The following is a 20,936-nucleotide window of genomic DNA, read 5'->3' as shown; positions in this document are numbered from 1 at the left end:
GTGCCACGTTAAGAAGTTTATTTAACACGCATTTTTTTTTTTTTTTTTTAGATTTAGGTAGTCTCACGTGGCTACTGCATTGAACTGTACAGTTGTAGAGTTCCCCTGCTGCTCCGTTAGGCCAGAGGATTTGTCTTTTCAGCTTTTATCAGCTGGTCTGGAAGCCCAGCCATCCTTCACAGCATGGTTTCAGTGGGAAAAACATGTTTGGGGATAGGGAGTCTTGAACTGGAGCAAAGCCTTTCATACAACTCAAGAATTCCCCTGCCCCAGTTTCAGCCTCCGTGAGGTCACTGTTCTATCTGATGTTGAATCCTATTGCTTGTTCAGTGTGCTGAACAGATTGTACTTTTGGCCATTCATATTAATTGCACTCCAGGGACAGCGTTTTATCTCAGCCCCTGGTTTGGCTGGTGTGAAGTTAATGTTAAAAGTGGTGGCTGATTTAAGAACTGATAAAAGTATTTGGGGGCCCTCCCTTAATTCTTGTGGTAAGTGCAAATGTATAGTGTTACACTGCTCTTTCCAAGAGTTAGGAGGAGGTAGGAGGAAGTTGAAATGGCCACAGAGGGGATATACAGTGTCAGAATAGCTTTATAAGAAGGCATAGCTCTGTTTCCTAGAAGTTTTACAAAGTGCTTTTTGAAAAAAGTGTCAGTTGTTTCAGAATTATCAACTATAAAAGTATAAGTGCTTATGGGTAATTAAATTTGCAGTTCTAAGTTTTATTGTAACATTCTGTGGATTTCCAGGTCATGGGCTTTGGTCTGTACTTGATGGATGGAAGTGTCAGTAATATCTATAAATTGGATGCCAAGAAGAGAATCAACTTAACTAAAATTGACAAGTACTTCAAGGTGGGTTAAATCTTTTTTAAATAAACTTTTTTTAAATTGAAGTATAGCATACTTAGAGAGCGTGGACAGTCTAAGTGACAGCTTGAATTTTTGAGAAATAAGCACCTTGTGTGACTGTGACCCATATTAGGAAATAATAGGGGGAAAGGGGGGCCACTGTTGGCAGCCCCATAACCCCTGCTCCCCCAGTCTCTCTCCCCCTCGCTCTCCAAGTTGACTACAATCCGTCTTCTTTTACCCTTCGTTAGTTCTGCCTGAGTTTGAGCTTTATATAAATGGAATCATGCCATTGTTTGTACTGTTTTGCTGTTTTCACAAAACCTTGTGCTTGTGAGCTTTATCCCTGCTGTAGCCTGCAGCTGTAGTTCTTTGGTTTTCAATGTGGCATAATATTCCATTTTATGATTATACTGCAATTTATTTATCCATTCTATTCTTGATGGGGAAACCCCAGCGGTGTAGTGGTTAAGAGCTATGGCTGCTAACCAAAGGGTCAGCAGTTCAAATCCACCAGGCGCTCTTTGGAAACCCTGTGGGGCAGTTCTACGCTGTCTTATAGGGTCGCTGTGAGTTGGAATCCACTCGATGGCAGCGGGCTTGTTTTGTTTTTTTTTTTATTCTTGGTGGACGTGGGTTGTTTCTGGTTTTTGGCTAGTACAGTGATGTTCTGAAATTCCTTATGTGTAGGTAATGTTCTCTTGTGCACATGTCTGCTGGATAATCCCTAGCAGTGGAATTTTGGGTCACAGGGACGTATTTTCAGCATTAACAGGTATCACCAGCAGTTTCCCACATGGTTGTACTCATGTGTGCTTTCTTCAGCAGTGAATGAGAGTTCCTTTTGCTCCACGTCTTTGCCAGCACCCAGCACCATTCCTCTCTCTCTCGCTCTCTTTTTTAACTTTGGCCGTTCTGAAAGGTGTGTGTGTCATTGTGATTTTTATTGGCTGCTCTTTTCACTGTGGTTTAGTTTATGTTTCTCAGATAGCTTTTCATGTTACTAGCCTTTTACATATTCTCTTTTGTGAAGCACTTCTTCCAGTATTTTGCTCCTTTTTCCCCTATTGATTTCTAGCTCTTTATACACCCTGGAAGAAGCGCAGGTTGTGCAGTGGTTAAGCGCTTGGCTGCTAACTGTAAGGTTGGCGGTTCGAACCCACCAGCCACTCCGCAAGAGAGAGATGAGGCAGTCTACTTGCATAAAGATTACAGCCTTGGAAACCCTGTGGGGCAGTTCTCCTCTGTCCTGTAGGGGCACTATGAGTTGGAATCAACTGCATGGCAGTGGGTTTGGTTCAGGTTATTCATTCTGGATACACGTATTCCAAAATGCAGGTATCCTCCCCAGTGTGACTCATCTGTTCATTTACTTACTGGTGTCATTTGATGGACAGAAATTCTTAGTTTTAATGTAGCCCAATATATCAGTCAGTTCCTTTATGTCCATATATTTGTCTCCTAGGGTTGCTGTAACACAGTACCACAATGTAAATGGCTTAAAACAACAGAAATTTACAGTCTCATAGTTCTGCAGGCCGGAAGTCAAAATTCAGGGTGTGAGCAGGGCTGTGGTCTCTCTGAAGACTCCATGGGATGACCCTTTCTTGTCTGTCCCAGCTTCTGTAGTCCCATGGCTTGCAGCTGCGGCATAAGTCCCTCGTCACATGGCCACCTTGCCTCCGTCTTTCTGTTGTTCTCTTATATAGGACGCCACTCACATTGGTTTAGGACTCACCCTACTTAGTAATCTCACGTTAACTGATAATATCTTCAGAGACTCTATTTTCAAACAAGGCTGTATTCACAGGCACCAGGGCTTGGGACTTTAGCATATCTTTTTGGGGAACACAATTCAATTTCTAACCAAAAAAAAAAACCCAAACTGTTTGGTGTTGAGTCGATTCTGACTCATAACAACCCTCTGAGGGCTTCCAAGGCTGTAAATCTTTACGGAAGCTGACTAGCACATCCTTCTCCCGTGGAGAGACTGGTGGGTTTGAACCGCCTACCTTTCGGTTAGCAGCCAAATGTTTAACCACAGCACTACCAGGGCTCCTTTCAATCCTTATTTAACAGTCAACCTAAAAAAAAATCTCTATATATACACTGGGGTTATGAGAGTTTTCTTTCAGTGTTAACTTTCTGGAAATGTTACTATTTAGTCCCTCTGGAATTGACTTCTGTGTATGGGGTGAGGTGAGAGGTTGACATTCTTGGTTTTCCCCCCAGTGTTGATATCCCGTTGACCCTGCCTATTTGTTATTAAGACCATCTTTTTCCCCACTGCTCTGCAATGTTACTCGGGTCAAAAATCAAGTGTAAGTGTGTGCCTTTGCTGTAGATTACCTGTTCTGTTGCACTAGCCTTCATCGGTACTGCTTGAATCGTGGTGGCTTTTATAGTAGGTCTGCTTGTTTGAAAGTATGAGTCTTCCACTTTTATTTTTCAGAATCGTCTTGGATATTGTCTTTTCACCTTTTTAAATACATACTAGATTTGGCTAGCTGATTTCCACACACACACACACACACACACACACACACACACAGAAGTTACCATTGAGTTGGTTTCAACTCATTGTGACCCCATGTGAATCAGAGTAGAATGGTACTCTATAGGGCTTTCAATGGCTGATTTTTGGACATCGATGGCTAGTACTTTTTTCTGAGGTACTTCTGGGTGGATACACGTTTCCAGCCTTTCGATTAGCAGTTGAGTTTGTTAACCGTTTGCACTGCCTAGGAACTTTCACACACACACACCCCAAAAGCATTTGTCCTCCTGGAATACCGATTGAGATTGCATTGGACCTGTAGATCAACTTAGAGAGAAAGGATGTTTTCAAAATACCGAGTCTTACAACACATTAATGTGGCGTATTTCTCCATTCATTAAGAATTTAAAAAATTTCTCTAAAATTTTTGTGTCATTTTTGTTTAGAAGTCTTACATATCTTTTGTTAGAATTACTCATGGATATGTATATCTCTGTATATATTTTATGCTGTTATGAATTTGTCTTTTAAGATTTTTATTTTTTGTTGTTTGTATAGAGAAATGGACTTGTTTTTCTTATGACCTTGGATATAGCAACACTGTAGGTTAATTTTAACGTTTAATAATTTTTCTCGTAAGGAATGCAGAGTTATTTATACTTTTTTAAGGTAGTAAATGATCTGCAAGAGTAGTATTCAGCCCAGAATAATAATCAACATTGACCACTGCTGTGATGATGTGTTTGGTGACGAAGCGTACATAATGACCCTATTTTATTTTGTTCTTCTTTGAATACAGCAGCTCCAGGTGGTTCCACTGTTCGGGGACATGCAGATAGAACTGGCAAGATACATAAAGACCAGTGCCCACTATGAGGAAAATAAATCTCGGTAGGGTTAAAGCTTTTTATTGCACCCTTTTTACTGATCTAGAGATATAACCTTTGACATTCTCAACTGTGTGGAACTTGACTGTCTAATACCTCATTACCTATGGATGTTAAATTTAAATTCATTAAAAAATAAAACAAAAAGTTAATTTCCTCAGCACTGCCATGTTTCACATGCTCAGTCGCTCATGGCTACCATATTGGACCACACAGATAGAGAATATTTCCATTATCCCAGAGGGTTCTATTGGACAGTGCTGGTTCAGAATATAGAAGTATTAAAGAATTCTCTAGGCTCAGTGGTGCACTGGTAAGGGGCGGGGATGTATGCATGTCCATTATAGAGTTTACGAAACTGTCATCTGAGGGCCAAATCTAGCCCCGGCCTGCGTTTGTAAGGCCTTTGGAGCTGACAATGGTCTGTACATATTTACAGAGTGTTTTTTTTTTTTTTTCTTTTTTTTTAAAAGAGGAGAAGAAGAGGTGATAGGATGGAGACAGGTGGTCCACACATCATACAATATTTACTCTCTTGGCCCTTTACAGCAAAAATTGGCTGACTCTTGCCATAAATGATAAATATAGAATACTCTATTGTGAATTTCACATAGCTAATTGAGTCTCATAGAATGCTTTTGTTGACTTTATTGAATGGTTGTATCCATAGCAGCTGTGGTGGCAGCTCAGCCATAATTTTGACAAGTGGTGTTGCATCCCAGTCTGCTTACTCAGGTGTCAACAAACTTTTCCCGTAAAGACCGTAGTAAATATCTCAGGCCTTGCGGGCCACATGTGGTCTCTGTTGCATATTTTTCCTTTTTTATTTGTTTTTTTTTAATAACCCTTTGAAAATGTCAAAACCATTTTGTTATCAGGTGCTGCCAAGTCGATTCCGACTCATGGTGACCCCATATGACAGAGTAGAACTGCTCCATAGAGTTTTCTTGGCTGTAATCTTTAAGGGAGCAGATAGATTACAGGTCTTTCTCTCCTGGAACCATTGGGTAGGTTTATGCTTAACTGTTGTGCCACCAGGGCTGTATGAAAGCTGGTCTCTGAGCTACAGTTTGCCAACCTCTATGCTAACATATCTCCAGTAAATCTGTTGTTAAATCTGATATGTGATCTACTTTAGACTATTTCTCATCCTCGTATAAGTTACATTCATTAAATTGACACAGCCAGTAGCATACAATTACATAGTGTTTCTACCATAACAAATACAATAGATGTAAATAATGTCAGGGTTATAGAGAACAGTAAAATTAGTAAAATAATTGGGAAACGATGAGTGTTGAGCACTCATTTCCTTTCTTTTTAAGAGAATTTATTTAATTGTAAATCTGTCACATTTGGGGTCCTGGTTGCGCAGTGGTTAAGAGCTTGGCTGCTAACCAAAAGGACAGCAGTTCGAATCTACCAGCCCTCCTTGGAAACCCTGTGGAGCAGTTCTCCTCTGCCCTGTAGGGTCGCCATGAGTTGGAATCAACTCTATGGCAATGGTTTTTTTTTTTTTTAATTGCATTTAGCACACAGGGCTGCACATGGGCTACACATGAGCGGCACACAGGGTACACATGGGGCACTTCTGGGCTACACGTGAGCGACACACAGAGTACATATGAGGCACACATGGGCTGCACACGAGCGACACACAGAGTACATATGGGGCACACATGGGCTGCACACGAGCAGCACACAAGGTACACACGGGCTGCACATGAGCGGCACACGGGGTACATAGGCTGCACGCGAGCGGCACACGAGGTACACACGGGCTGCACACGAGCGGCACATGGGGTACACATGGGCTGCACACGGTACACGTGGGCTGCACACGGGTGGCACACAGGATACACACGGGCTGCACGTGGGCGGCACACAGGGTACACATGTGTCGCACGTACGCTACACGAGCAGCACACAGGGTACACGTGTCGCACGTAGGCTACACACGAGCAGCACACAAGGTACGCATGGGCTGCACACGAGCGGCACACAAGGTACACACGGGCTGCACACGGGCGGCACACAGGATACACATGGGTCGCACGTAGGCTACACACGAGCAGCGCACAAGGTACACATGGGGCACTCATGGGCCCCACCTAAGCTTCATGTGGGGCCACACACAGGGCTGTTGTGGACAGGAGGGGGACAGCCCTCTAATTTGCCACCTTGCCACTGTCTCCTCCAGCTGTTGTGATTTGTAAGGGTTCTGGGGCACTCTTCAGATAATGCCATTTTTCTCCAAACCAGATGGACATGCACGTCTTCGAGCAGCAGCCCGCAGTACAACATCTGTGAGCAGATGACCCAGACCCGAGAGGACCACATGCGTTTCATCTCAGAGCTGGCACGCTACAGCAACAGTGAAGTGAGCCCCACCCACACCCAGGTTGCCCATGCCAGGGAGCCTGAGCTCTGCATGGGGACTGCAGGGATCCTTTTATTGTTTGCTCCCAAATACTAATTTTAAGTACTTTGAAACACATAATTTAGTACCAGATACTTAAAAAGCACCCATTATAATTGACATGCAGTGACATTAGCATTGCTTCTATTTGTTCAGCTGTACAAAAAGATTTTTTTTTTTCAGAAAATTGTAATAGGAACCCCAGAAGAAATGGGTGAGGAGATACCATTAAGTGGCATTTCCTAAGCTAGTACCTTGAATCCCAGCAGCTAGAAGAGGGATGGAAGGAAGGGAGGGCGTTGGGAAAGAAAGGGCAATTCTTGACTTTGGCCCCTTTTAGGTCCAAGGCAGCTCAAAGTGTAGAAGGGAAGAAGATCCCAAAGCCAGAGATGGGTACAGGAGCCTCTGAGTCGATGACAGAGGGTGTCCTCAGGGCAGTGGAATCTGTGTACAGGAAGCAGGCTTGGGGTTGGCAACCAAGGCCTTTTTAATTACTTCCTGGTTTCTCCTGGGTTTGCCGTATCATCATTTTGGCTATTTTCACACTCCCCACACTGTTGGATTGTTGGGTGGGGTGAGGTGGCTGGTAACAGCCACAAGGGCAGGTCTGACCACAGAGAGGGGCAGAAGCAAGGCAGGAAAGTTAGGACAAAGTGAGGTGGTGATTTGGGGATGGGGTGGCAAACAGCCCAGAAGAACATGGGGTCTTAGTGGGGCATACACAAGACTGGGCTTCACAAGTGGTTGGTATTTGGTACCTCAGGGTTGTCAAGAGGACTGACTAGTATTTGGATGGAACAACTCTTGTGTGCTGTTGGTCCCACTCATTGCAAGAGGATGAGCACCCTCACCTGCTGAACAGTAGCTATCAGGTCACCACAGTGACATATTACAGGTGCCTGGCAGCAATGGCCCTGGTACTCCAGGATGTTTGCAAACCCCTCCCGTGAGGAGGAGCACCTCTCCAGACCACTGTCAAGGGCCAGCCTGCTGCGGGAATCAGTGGACCAGACCCGGGGGATTTGGGATGTAATTACAAATTAAGTTCTTGGGAAGCTCTCAGAGAACATGTAGAGCTGGTTTGCACCCCTGCTGATCAGAGCATTTGACAGCATACGTTTTGTTTGTCTTCCTTCAGGCTTCTGTCGTAGTACCATTGTGATTAAGATGATGTTTTTAAATAGAAGAAACATCTACCTTTGAATGTTTTGCTCAATTTATGTTTTTTAGCAGCTTTGTTGTTAGGTGCTGTGTTGGCATCTCCTGTCTGGAGGGGGGATGGGAGGATAGAGAGAGCGGGAAGCTGGCAAAATTGTCACGAAAGGAGAGACTGGAAGGGCTGACTCATTAGGGGGAGAGCAAGTGGGAGTACGGAGTAAGATGTATGTAAACTTATATGTGACAGACTGACTTGAATTATAAACGTTCACTTGAAGCTCAATAAAAGTTAATAAAAAAAAAAAGAGAGACTCTCTTTTCCCCATTTAATGGACTTTGAGCCTTTGTTGAAGATCGGGTGACCATAGGTGGATGGATTTACATCTGCGTTTTCAGTTATGTTCCATTGGTCAAGGTTTTGAGTACTGTAGCTGTATAATAGGTTCTGAGGTTAGGTAGTGCGAGTCTGGCTACTTTATTATTATTCTTCAGTATTGCTTATCCAGGGCCTCTTTCCTTTTCGTTTAGAGTTAATGAGTAGTTTCTCCATCCCGTTAAAGAATGCTATTGGTATTTGGATCGAGATTGCACTGTATTTGTAGATTGCTTTGGGTAGAATTGACATTTTCCCAATGTTGAGTCTACTTATCCATAAGCATGGTGTGTTTTTCCATTTATGTAGTTCTTTTTTGGTTTCTTGCAGTAGTGTTTTGTAGTTTTCTTTGTATAAGCCTTTTACCTCCCTGATTAGATTTATCCCTAAATATTTTATTTTTTTAGGGACTATTATATATGCTATTGCTTTCCTGATTTCCTTTTCGTAGATCTCTTTACTGGTATATAAGAATCCAACTGATTTTTATATGTTTATCTTATATCTGTTGAATCTTTTTATTAGTTCTAGTAAGTTTTCTTGTGGAGTCTTTTGGGTTCTCTATGTATAGTATCATATTATCCACAAATATGGGCAGTTTCACTTCCTTCTTACCGATTCGGATGCCTTTTATTGCTTTTTCTTGACTTACTGCTCTAGCTAGGACTTCCAGTACAATGTTAAATAGGAGTGATGACAAAAGGCATTCTTGTCTTGTTCCTGTTCTCAGGGGGAATATTTTCAGCCTCTCTCCGTTAAGAATGATGTTGGCTGTTGGTTTTGTATAGATGCCCTTTATTGTGTTGAGAAATTTCCCTTCTGTACTTATCTTATTGAGAGTTATTATCAGGAATGGGTGTTGGACTTTATCAAATGCTTTTTTTTTTTTTTTGCATCAATTGAGATGATCATGTGGTTCTTTAATTTATGTGATCAATAACATTGATTGATTTTCTAATGTTGAATCATCCTTGCATACTTGGTATGAATCCCTTTTGGTCAGGGTGTATTATTTTTTTGATATGATGCTGAATTCTGTTGGCTAGAGTTTTGTTGAAAATTTTTGCTTCTGTATTCGTGAGAGGTATTGGTCTGTAACTTTTTTTTTTGTGGTGTCTTTGCCTGGTTTTGGTAGCAGGGTTATGCAGGCTGCATAGAATGCATTTGGAAGTATCCCTTTCTTTTCTATGTTCTGAAATAGTTTGAGTAGTACTGGTGCAAGCCATTCTCTGATTGTTTGGTGGAGTTCTCCGGTGCTGTAATCTGGGCCAGGGCTTTTTGTTTGTGAGAGTTTTTTTTATTACCTTTTTCAGTCTCTTCTCTTGTTATGGGTCTGTTCAGATTTTCAACCTCAGTTTGTGTTAGTTTAGGTAGAAATTAGTCGGTTTCCTCTACGTGTTCACATTTGCTGGAGTATAGTTTTTCATAGTATTCTGTCTGTTTATTTCGGTTGGGTCTGTTGTAATAGCCCCTATTTCATTTCTTATTTAGGTTATGTGAGTCCTCTCCTGTTTTTCTTTTGTCAGTTTGGCCAGTGGCTTCTTGGTTTTGTTGATCCTTTTAAAGAACCAACTTTTGGTTTTCTTGATTCTTTCTATTGTTTTTCTATTCTCTATTTCGTTTATTTCTGCTCTGATGTTTATTATTTCCTCTCTTCTCGTGGCTAAGGACTTCTTTTACTGTTCCCTTTCTTTTTATTCAAGTTACATAGCTAATGTTTTGATTTAGTCCCTTTCTTCTTTCTTGATGTGTGCATCTGTTGCTATAAATTGACCTCTGAACACTGCCTTTGCTGTGTCCCAAAGATTTTGGTGTGATGTGCTTCCATTCTCGTTTGATTCTAGGAATTTTCTTATTCCATCTTTGATTTTTTCCATTTCCCAGTGATTTTTAAGCACGGTATTACTCAGTTTCCATGTATTTGATTTTTTTTTTGTGGGGGGGAGGTTAAAAAATCACTTATTCAGTCAGCTGGGAAGCAAAATAAAGCCTACATAGAAAACCTGTTGAATAGATTTGAAAAGTAGAACATTTTTTTACTGATCCAAACTCACATCTTTATCTAAACCAAAACAACTCTCTTAGAAGCCTGATGTAACAATCGTTGTTGTCGTTGGGTGCTGTCAAGTCCATTCTAACTTACAGTGACTCCGTGTGACAGAGTAGAGCTACCCCAAAGAGTTTCTAAGTTACAGTCTTTATGGGAACAGATCATCAGGTCTTTCTCCATTGGAGCCACTGGGTGGGTTTGAACTGAAAACCTTTCAGTTAGCAGCCGAGCGTTCAATCATTTCACCACCAGGGCTTTGTAAAACAGAGTTAGTCTACATAAAATAATTTGTGCTAGCTCCTGTATCCACCTTTATAAACCAGTAGTTTCCTGGTCCAACTTTGATATTTTTAAAACTCACATTTATTATCTCTAATACTTATAAGCTACCTTTCCTGCTGTTCTGATGGGTACAGAATCATAAAAATATAAGCCAATAATCAGACATTTATTGATGACAATACTATGAAATAATTTTTAAAACTGAGCCACCTCATTTCACAACTCCTCAGTACTTGTTTCCCATTAAAGTAAATTAAGCAAAACAAAATAACTTGCTGATTCAATGCATGATTTGGGGAGTATCTGGTATTTGGAATATTTATACTACTTTCCCAACCACAAAGGGTTTTTTTAGTTTTTTGTTTTTTCTGTAAAGTTTCCTGAAATCACAGCATATTATTTATCACACAGTGCAATTAAGTTCAGCAGTTTTTTTTTTCTTGTTGGTGCGTGTATACACAGCCCCAAAACCCAAACCCACTGCCATCAAGTCGATTCCGATTCATAGCGACCCTATAGGACAGGGTAGAACTGCCCGATAGAGTTTCCAAGGAGCGCCTGGTGGATTTGAACTGCAGACCCTTTGGTTAGCAGCCATAGCACTTAGCCACTGCACCACCAGGGTTTCTATATACACAGCAGAGCATATACCAATTCAGCAATTTCTGCATGTACAATATAGTGACATCAATTACATTTTTCAAGTTGTGCAACCATTTCACCCTCCTTTTCTTTCGGTTGATGTTTTTGCCGTTTCCTTGTTTGCCTTTTATTTTTTTTAATTTTACTCTAGAAGGTTTATGAAACAAACTAGCTTGTTTCATATTGTTTTACGACATTTACATATTTACATATTTTTTAGATATTTTACATATTGTCTACATATTGTTTTACGACATTGGTTAACAGCCCCACGACCTGTCAACACTCTCCCTTCTTGACTTTGGGTTCCCTATTACCAGCTTTCCTGTTCCTTCCTGTGTTGTAGTCATTGTCCCTAGGCTGGTGTGCCTCTTCAGTCTTGTTTTGTTTCATGGGCCTGCCTAATCTTTGGCCAAAGGGTGAACCTCAGGAGTGACTTCATTAGTGAGCTAAAAGGGTATCCAGGGGCCATAGTCTCCGGGATTCTCCCGTCTCTGTCAGACCAGTACGTCTGGGTTTTTTTTTTGTAAGTTAGAATTTTGTTCTACATTTTTCTCCAGGTCTATCCTGGACTCTCTGTCTTGATCCTTATCAGAGCAGTCAGTGATGATAGCCGGGTACCATCTAGTTGTACTGTACACAGTCTGCTGGAGGCCATGGTAGTTGTGGTCCATTAGTCTTTTGGACTAATGTTTCCCTTGTGTCTTTAGTTGTCTTCATTCTCCTACCCAATGGGGTGAGACCAGTGGAATATCTTAGATGGCTGCTCACAGACTTTTAAGACCCCAGACACTACTCACCAAAGTGAACATTTTCTTTATAAACTATGTTATGCCAATTGGGCTCTATAGATGTTTCCCAAGATCATGGTCCCCACAACCCTCAGCCCATTAATTTGGACCCTCAGGGAGTTTGGATATGTCTGTGGAGCTTCTATGACCTTCCCTTGTACAAGTTGTACTGGATTCCTCAGTATTGTGTACTGTCTTACCCTTCACCAGAGTTAGCACTTATCTATTGTCTGTTTAGTGTTTTTCCCTTCCACCCCTTAACTCCCTGGTAACTATCAAAGATTTTTTTTTTAATTGTACTTTAAGTGAAAGTTTACAAATCAAGTCAGTCTCATACAAAAATACACCTTGCTATATACTCCTAGTTGCTCTCCCCCTAATGAGACAGCACACTCCTTCTCCCCGCCCTCTATTTTTGTGTCCATTCAGCCAGCTTCTCACCCCCTCTGCCTTCTTATCTCCCCTCAAGACAGGAGCTGCCCACATAGTCTCATGTATCTCCTTGAGCCAAGAAGCTCACTCCTCACCAGTATCATTTTGTATCTTATAGTCTAGTCCAACCCCTGTCTGAAGAGTTGCCTTTGGGAATGGTTCCTGTCTTGGGCTAACAGAAGGTCTGGGGACCATGACCTCTTGGGTCCTTCTAGCCTCAGGTCTTTTTACGAGCGTTTGAGGTTCTACGTTCCACTGCTCTCTTGCTCCTTCGGGGGTTCTCTGTTGTGTTCTCTATCAAGGCAGTCACTGGTTGTAGCTGGGCACCAGCTAGTTCTTCTGGTCTCAGGCTGATGTAGTCTCTGATTTATGTGGCCCTTTCTGTCTCTTGGGCTCATTATTACTTTGTGTCTTTGGTGTTCTTCATTCTTCTTTCTCCAGGTGGGTTGAGACCGATTGATGCATATTAGACAGCTGCTTGCTAGCGTTTAAGACCCCAGAGGCCACTCTCAAAGTGGGATGCAGAATGTTTTCTTAATAGATTTTATTATGCCAGTTGACCCAGATATCCCCTGAAACCATGGTCCCCAAACCCCCGCCCCTGCTACACTGGCCTTCGAAGTGTTTGGTTTATTCAGGAAAGTTCTTTGCTTTTGGTTTAGTCCAGGTGTGCTGATCTCCTGTATTGTGTGTTGTCTTTCCCTTCACCTAAAATAGTTCTTGCTACTATCTAATTAGTGAATACCCACTCCCTCCCTCCCTCCCCACTCTCGTAACCATCAAAGAATATTTTCTTCTCTGTTTAAACTGTTTCTCAAGTTCTTATAATAGTGGTCTCATACAATATTTGTCCTTTTCCAACTGACTAATTTCACTCAGCATAATGCCTTCCAGATTTCTCCATGTTATGAAATGTTGCACTGATTCATCGTTGTTCTTTATCAATGCATAGTATTCCACTGTGTGAATATACCATAATTTATTTATTCATTCATCTGTTGATGGGCACCTCGGTTGCTTCCTTCTTTTTGCTCTTGTAAACAGTGCTGCAGTGAACATGGGTGTGCATATATCTGTTAATCTGAAGGCTCTGGATTGCTGGATCATATGGTATTTCTATTTTTAGCTTTTTAAGGAAGTGCCGAATCGATTTCCAAAGTGGTTGTACCATTTTACATTCCCAGCAGCAGTGATGTGTTCCATCCTCTCCACAGCCTCTCCAACATTTATTATTTTGTGTTTTTTGGATTAATGCCAGCCTTGCTGGAGTGAGATGGAATCTCATTGTAGTTTTGACTTGCATTCCTCTAATGGCTAATGATCGTGAGCACGTCCTCGTGTTTCTCTTAGCTACCTCAATGTGAAAAGATTGTTTCTTTTTGTGTGTTATCCTTTTCATGAGTTGTTACAGTAGTGTCTCATACAATATTTGTCCTTTCGTGACTGACTTATTTCACTCAGAATAATGCCCTCCACATTCATCCATGTTGTGAGATGCTTTGCAGATTCATCACTGTTCTTTATCGTTGCATAGTTCATTGTGTGTATGTACCATAGTTTATCCATTCATCTGTTGATGAGCATCTAGGTTGTTTCCATCTTTTTGATATTGTGAACAGTGCTGCAGTGAACATGGGTGTGCATATGTCTATTTGTGTGGTGGCTCTTAATTTCTCTAGGATATATTCCTAGGAGTGGAATTGTTTTATCATTTGATAGTTGTGTTCCTGGTTTTCTAAGGAAGCACCATATCATTTTCCAAAATGGTTGTACCATTTTGCATTCCCACCAACAGTGCATAAGAATTCCAGTCTCCCTGCAAACTCTCCAACATTTCTTATTTTCTATTTTTTTGATTTGTGGTGGTGATGCCGGGGTGAGATGGTATCTCATTGTGGTTTTGATTTTCATTTCTCTAATGACTAGTGATCTTGAGCATTTCCTCATGCGTCTGATAGCTACTTGAGTCTTCTTTGATGAAGTGTCTATTTACTTCCTTTGCCCTTCTTTTTTTTGGAGGGTTTAAGTGAAAGTTTACAGTTTAGGTTAGTTTCTCATACAAAAATTTATATGCACATTGTTATGTGACCCTAATTACTCTCCCTAAAATGTGATAGCACACTCCTCCTTTCCGCCTGAATTTTCCGTGTCCATTCAACCAGCTCCTGTCCCTTTTTGGCTTTTCATCTCACATCCAGACAGGAGCTGCCCGTTTACTCTCATGTATCTACTTGAGCTAAGAAGCACTGTCTTCACGTTTATCATTTTGTGTCTTATAGTCCAGTCTAATCTTTGTCTGAAGAGTTGGCTTTGGGAATGGTTTCAGTTCTGGGCTAAAAGAGAGTCTGGGGGTCATATCTTCCGGGGTCTCTCTGTCTCAGTCAGACCATTAAGTCTGGTCTATTTACTGGAATTTGAGTTCTGCACCCTACTTCTCTCGTGCTCCATCAGGGACTCTCTGTTGTGTTCCCTGTCAGGGCGGTCATTGGTGGTAGATGGGTACCATCTAGTTCTTCTGGTCTCAGGCTGATGGAGTCTCTGGTTTATGTGTCCCTTTTGTCTCATGGGCTAATATTTTCCTTCTGTCTTTGGTGTTCTTCATTCTCCTTTGCTGCAGGTGAGTTGGGACCAATTGATGCTTATTAGATGGCCACTCGCTAGCTTTTAAGACCCCAGACGCCACTCACCAAAATGGGGTGCAAAACATTTTCTTAATAAACTTAGTTATGCCAGTTGACCTAGATGTCCCATGCAACCATTATCCCCAGGCCGTCGCCCCTGCTACTCTGTCCTTCCGAGTGTTTGGTTGTGTTCAGGGAACTTCTTAACTTTTGCTTTAGTCCAGTTGTGCTGACTTCTCCTGTATTGTGTGTTGTCATTCCCTTCACCTAAGATAATTCTCATCTACTATCTAGTTAGTGGAAACCCTTGTGGCGTAGTGGTTAAGTGCTACGGCTGTTAACCAAGAGGTCAGCAGTTCGAATCCACCAGGCGCTCCTTGGAAACTCTATGTGGCAGTTCTACTCTGTTCTGTAGGGTCACTATGAGTCGGAATTGACTCGATGGCAGTGGGCTTGGTTTTGGTTTTATCTAGTTAGTGAATACCCCTCTTTCTCCCTCCCTGCCCTTGTAACCACCAAAGAATGTTTTCTACTGTTTAAACCTTTTCTCGAGTTCTTATAATAGTGGTCTCATGCAATATTTGTGTTTTTGCAGCTGTTCTTTATTGTTGCATAGTATTCCACTGTGTGAATATACCATCATTTGTTTATCCATTCGTCTATTGATGGGCATCTAGGTTGATTCCGTCTTTTTGCTATTGGGAACAGTGCTGCAATGAACATGGGTGTGCATATGTGAGGGCTCTTATTTCTCTAAGATATATTCCAAGGAGCAGTATTGCCAGATCCTATAATAGTTCTATTTCTAGGTGCGCCAAATCGATTTCCAGAGCGGTTGTACCATTTTACATTCCCGCCAGCAGTGTGTAAGTATTCCAGTCTCTCCACAACCTCTCCAACATATATTATTTTGTGTTTTTTGGATGAATGCTAGCATCTCTTTGTAGTTTTCATTTGCATTTCTCTAATAGCTAATGATCGTGAGCATTCCCTCATTTATCTGCTAGGTGCCTGAATGTCTTCTTTGGTGAAGTGACTGTTCGTATCCTTTACCCATTTTTTAATGAGGTTTTTAATCTTTTTGTTGTTGAGGTTTTGCAGTATCTCACAGATTTTAGAGATTAGACCCCCACTGGATCTGTTGTAGCCAAAAATTTTTTCCCAGTCAGTAGGTTGTCTTTTTATTGTTTTGGTGAAGTCTTTTGATGAGCGTTAAGTGTTTGATTTTTAGGATGTCCCAGTTAACCTAGTTTCTCCTCTGGTTTTTGTGCATTGTTAGTAATGTTTTCTATGCTGTTTATGCCAAGTAGTAGGGCTCCTAGCATTGTCCCTATTTTTTCTTCCATGATCTTTATCATTGAAAGGCTTTATAGTGAGGTATTTGGCCCATTTGGTGTTAGTTTTTGTGCATGATGTGAGGTGTGGGTCTTGTTTCATTTTTTTGCAGTGGTACCTCCAGTTTTGCCAGCACCTTTTCTTAAAGAGACTGTCTTTTCCCCATTTGATGGACTTTAGGCCTTTTTCGAAGATCAGGTTACTTCTGGGTTCTCAATTCTGTTCCTTTGGTCAGTGTATCTGTAGTTGTACCTGTACCAGGCTGTTTTGACTACTGTAGCTGTATAGTTGGTTCTGAGTTCAAGTGGTGGGAGTCCTCCTACTTTATTATTCTTCATCAATAGCTCTTTTCTCATCTGAGGGCTCTTCCCTTTCCTTGTAAAGTTAATGATTAGTTTTTCCATCTCTTTGAAGAATGTCATTGGTATTTGTATCAAGATTGCATTGTATTTGTAGATTGTTTTGGGTAGAGTTGTCATTTTCACAATATTGAGTCTACCTATCCATGCATATGCTGTGTTTTTCCGTTTATGTAGATCTCTTTTGGTTTCTTACAGTAGTGTTTTGTAGTTTTCTTTGTATAGGTCTTTTACACCCCTGGTTAGATTTATTCATTAGCATTTTATGTATATATGTGTATATATATATATTTTTTTTTGGGGGGGGAGTCCTGTTGGCACAGTGGTTAAGAGCCACAGCTGCTAACCAAAAAAGATCGGTAGTTCGAATCCACCAGCCACTCCTAGGAAACCCTATGGATTGGTTCTACTCTATCCTGTGGGTCAACTTGATGGCAACGGGTTTTTATTATGAATTGTTTTGTTTCCTGATTCCTTTTCGTTGTTCTCTTTATTGGTGTATAGTAGTCCAACTGATTTTTGTATGTTTATCTTGTATCTAGCAACTCTGCTGAATCTTTCTCTTAGTTCCAGTAATTTTCTCATGGATTCTTTTGAGTTTTCTATGTATAGTATCATCAAACAAAAACAAAAAACAAACCCGGTCCCGTCGAGTCAATTCCGACTCATAGCGACCCTATAGGACAGATTAGAACTGCCCCATAGAGTTTCCAAGGAGCTCCTGGCGGATTTGAACTGCCACCCTTTGGTTAGCAGCCATAGAGCTTAACCACTATGCCACCAGGGTTTCCGTATAGTATCATAGCGTCCACAAATAGGGACAGTTTTACTTCTTCATTACCAATTTGGAAGTCCTTTTTATCTTTTTTCTTTCCTAATTGGTCTAGCTAGAACTTCCAGCACAATGTTAAATAGGAGTGGTGATTAAGGGCTTCGTTTTCATGTTCCTGTCCTCAAGGGAAATGTTTCCAGCCTCTCTCCTTTAAGAATGATGTTGGCTGTTGGTTTTAAGAATGATGTTGGCTGTTGGTTTTTTCACTTAGATGCCCTTTATTACATTGAGGAATTTCCCTTCTCTGCCTATTTTATTGAGAGTTTTTATCAGGAATGGGTATTGGACTTTGTTGAATGCCTTTTCTGCGTTGATTTAGATAATCATGTGATTCTTTTATTTATGTGGTGGATTATGTTGATTGATTTGGTAACGGTGAATTGTACCTGGTATGAGTTTGACTTGGTCATGGTGTATTATTTTTTTGATGTGATGCTGAATTCTATTGGCTAGAATTTTGTTGAGAATTTTTGCTTCTATATTCATGAGGGATATTTTTCTGTAATTTTCTTTTTTTCGTGATGTCTTTTCCTGGCTCTGATATCAGGGTTATGCAGGCTTCATAGAATGCATTTGGAAGTGTTCCTTTTTTTTCGTTGTTCTGAAATAGTTTGAGTAGTACTGGTGCAAGCTGTTCTCTGAATGTTTGGTAGGATTCTGCAGTAAAACCATCTGGGCCACAGCTTTTTTTTTTTTTAGGAATTTTTAAAATTACCTTTTCAGTCTCTTCTCGTTATGGATCTGTCCATATTTTCAACATGATTTTGTGATAGTTTATGTAGGTAGTGTGTTTCTAGAAATTTGTCCATTTCCTCTAGGTTTTCAAATTTGTTGGAGTACTATTTTTCATAGTATTCTGTTAGTGTTCTTTTAATTTCAGTTGAGTCTGTTGTGATGTTGCCCATCTCAGTTCTTATTCAGGTAACTTGCTTCCTCTCCTGTTTTTCTTTTGTCAGTTTGACCAGTGGTGTCAATTTTGTTGATCCTTTCCAAGAACCAACTTTTGGTTTTGTTGATTCTTTCTGTTGTTTTTCTATTCTCTATTTCATTTATATCTGCTGTGATATTTTTTATTTCCTTTGTTCTAGTACCTCTGGGCTTCTTTTCCTGTTCCCTTTCTATTTGTTCGAGTTGTGTGGCAAATGTTTTGATTTTCCCCTTCCTTCTCTTTGGATGTGCGCGTTTATTGATGTAAATTGACCTCTGAGCACTGCCTTTGCTGTGTCCTAAAGGTTTTGGTATGATGTGTTTTCATTCTCATTTGATTTTAGGAGTTTTTTTTATTCCATGTTTGATTTTTTCTATTACTCAGAGATTTTTAGTCAGGGTTTTATTCAGTTTCCATGTAATTGATTTTTTTTCCTTGCTCTTCCTGTTAATTTCTAGTACGAGGCTGTTGTGGTCAGAGAAAATACTTTATATTATCTCAGTGTTGTGGATTTTCTTGAGGGTTGCTTTGTGGCCTAGGATGTGGTCTGTTCTGGAGAGTGTTACATATATGTTGGAAAAGAATGTGTACTTTAGAGCTGTTGGTTAGAGTGTTCTATATATGTTTATGAGGTCAAGCTGGCTTATTGTGGCCCTTAGATGTTGTGTATCTTTGTCGCGTTTCTTTCTAGATGTTCTGTCATTTTCTGACAGTGGTGTGTTGAAGTCTCCTACTATTATTGTGGAATTGTCATTTTCTCTTTTCAGCGCTCTTAGAGTTTGTTTTGTGTATTTTGGAACCCTCTCATTGGGTGCCTAGATATTTATTATGGTTATGTCTTCATGATGGATCATCCCTTTAATCATTATATAGTGCCCTTTGTGTTTTATGCTGGGTTTTGTCTTAAAGTCTATTTTATCTGGATTAGTATTGCCACACTTGCTCTTTTTTGGTAGCTGGCTGTTTTGTTGATATATTTTGATTTTTATATCCTTTGATTTATTTTTGCTTAATTTTTTTCCATCCTTTGATCATTAATATGTTTATGTCTTTGTTTCTAAGATGTGTCTCTTGTAGACAGCGTATTGATTTGTTTTGTGTTTTTATCCATTCTGTCACTCTGTGTTTCTTTATGGATGTGTTTAAGCCATTTACATTCAGTGTGATTATTGATGGGTGTGAGTTTAGTCCTGTCATTTTGCAGTGCCTTTTTTTTTTTTTTTTGTGGTGCTGCTGTTTTCTTTGTTCCTCTTACTCTCCTCTGCTGAGTTCCTCTTCTTTGTGGACTTTTTTTTCTTTCTTTCGTTTTTATAGATTTTGTGTTTACTGAGACTTCGTTTTTCTTTTTTATTTTAATGAGTAGGTTTGTTAACTTTCTTTGTGGTTAGTTTGAAATTTACCCGTCTTCCAAAGTGTAAATCAGTTGTTTATTACTTGATGTCTCCTTGCCTTCCTCTCCGTTAGAAAGTTCTATACCTATACCGTATATTCTCTCTTTTACTGTTCTGACATTGTTGTCATTTACAGATTGATCTCTCTAGTTCCCTGTTGTAAATCTTTTAGTTTTGTTTTATCCTTGAGAATTTATTACCTTGGTTGATATCTGGCTGATGCTGTCCTGTGTCCTAGATACAGGTTGTTCTCTGATGTTGTTGTTTCTCTAACTGAAGGACTTCCTTTAATAAATCTTGTAAGTTTGGTTTGGTTCTTACATATTCCCTTAATTTCCGTTTATCTGGAAATGTCACATTCGAGCGGAAGTTTTGCAGGATATGTTATTATTGATTGGCAATTTTTTTCTTTCAATGTTTTGCATATGTCACCCCATTGCCTTCTTGCCTGCATGGTTTCTGCTGAGTAAGTAGAGCTTAGCCTTACTGTTCCCACTTTGTATGTGACTTTTCATTTTTCTTGAGCTTCTCTCAGGATTCTTTGTTTGTCTTTGGTTTTAGTGAGTGTGATCGTTATACATCTTGGTTTTTTTTTCTTTCATGATCTGTCCTATATAGGGTTCACAGAGTCTTGGATGATCAGCTTTTGATTTTTCATGATGTTAGGGAAGTTTTCTGTCAGCAAATCTGTTATGATCCTCTCTGTGTTTTCTGTTTTTTCCCCTGTTCTGGAACTTCTATCACATGCAAATTTTTGCTTTTGATTATATCTCACATTGTTCTCAGTGTTTCTTCATAGTTTTTCCTGATTTTTTCTCAAAGTGGCATATAAGCATTTGTGTTCAATTTTGGTGATCCTCTCTTCTGTTGTTTCAAATTTGTTCCTAAAACCTTCTATTACACTGCCTGTTTCTGAAATCTTTTTATCTTCTGGATTTCTAATTGCTATTTTTGTATGATTTCTAGTTGCTTGTTTATTTGGACATTTTGTTCCTGTATTATTTTCCTGAATTCTTCCACTGATTTGTCTCTTTTGCCTGATTTTGTCTGTATTTCCCATGATTTTGTCTATTTTTACCTTATTT

At 40.2% G+C, this 20,936-nt stretch overlaps 1 protein-coding gene across 1 annotated transcript in view; it reads left to right on the top strand.

Moving 5' to 3' along the window:
* Positions 1-20,936, top strand: part of CYFIP1 (cytoplasmic FMR1 interacting protein 1) — a 198,133-nt gene that overhangs the window by 89,902 nt on the left and 87,295 nt on the right. Inside the window, exons 9-11 of the mRNA XM_049852609.1 lie at positions 753-857; positions 4,151-4,242; positions 6,501-6,618. Coding sequence (XP_049708566.1) covers positions 753-857; positions 4,151-4,242; positions 6,501-6,618 — 315 coding nt within the window. The remainder of the gene's footprint in view (positions 1-752; positions 858-4,150; positions 4,243-6,500; positions 6,619-20,936) is intronic.

This window comes from Elephas maximus, chromosome 13, assembly GCF_024166365.1.
Source record: "Elephas maximus indicus isolate mEleMax1 chromosome 13, mEleMax1 primary haplotype, whole genome shotgun sequence".
NCBI lineage: Eukaryota > Metazoa > Chordata > Mammalia > Proboscidea > Elephantidae > Elephas > Elephas maximus.
This window is presented reverse-complemented; position numbering and strand designations above follow the sequence as displayed.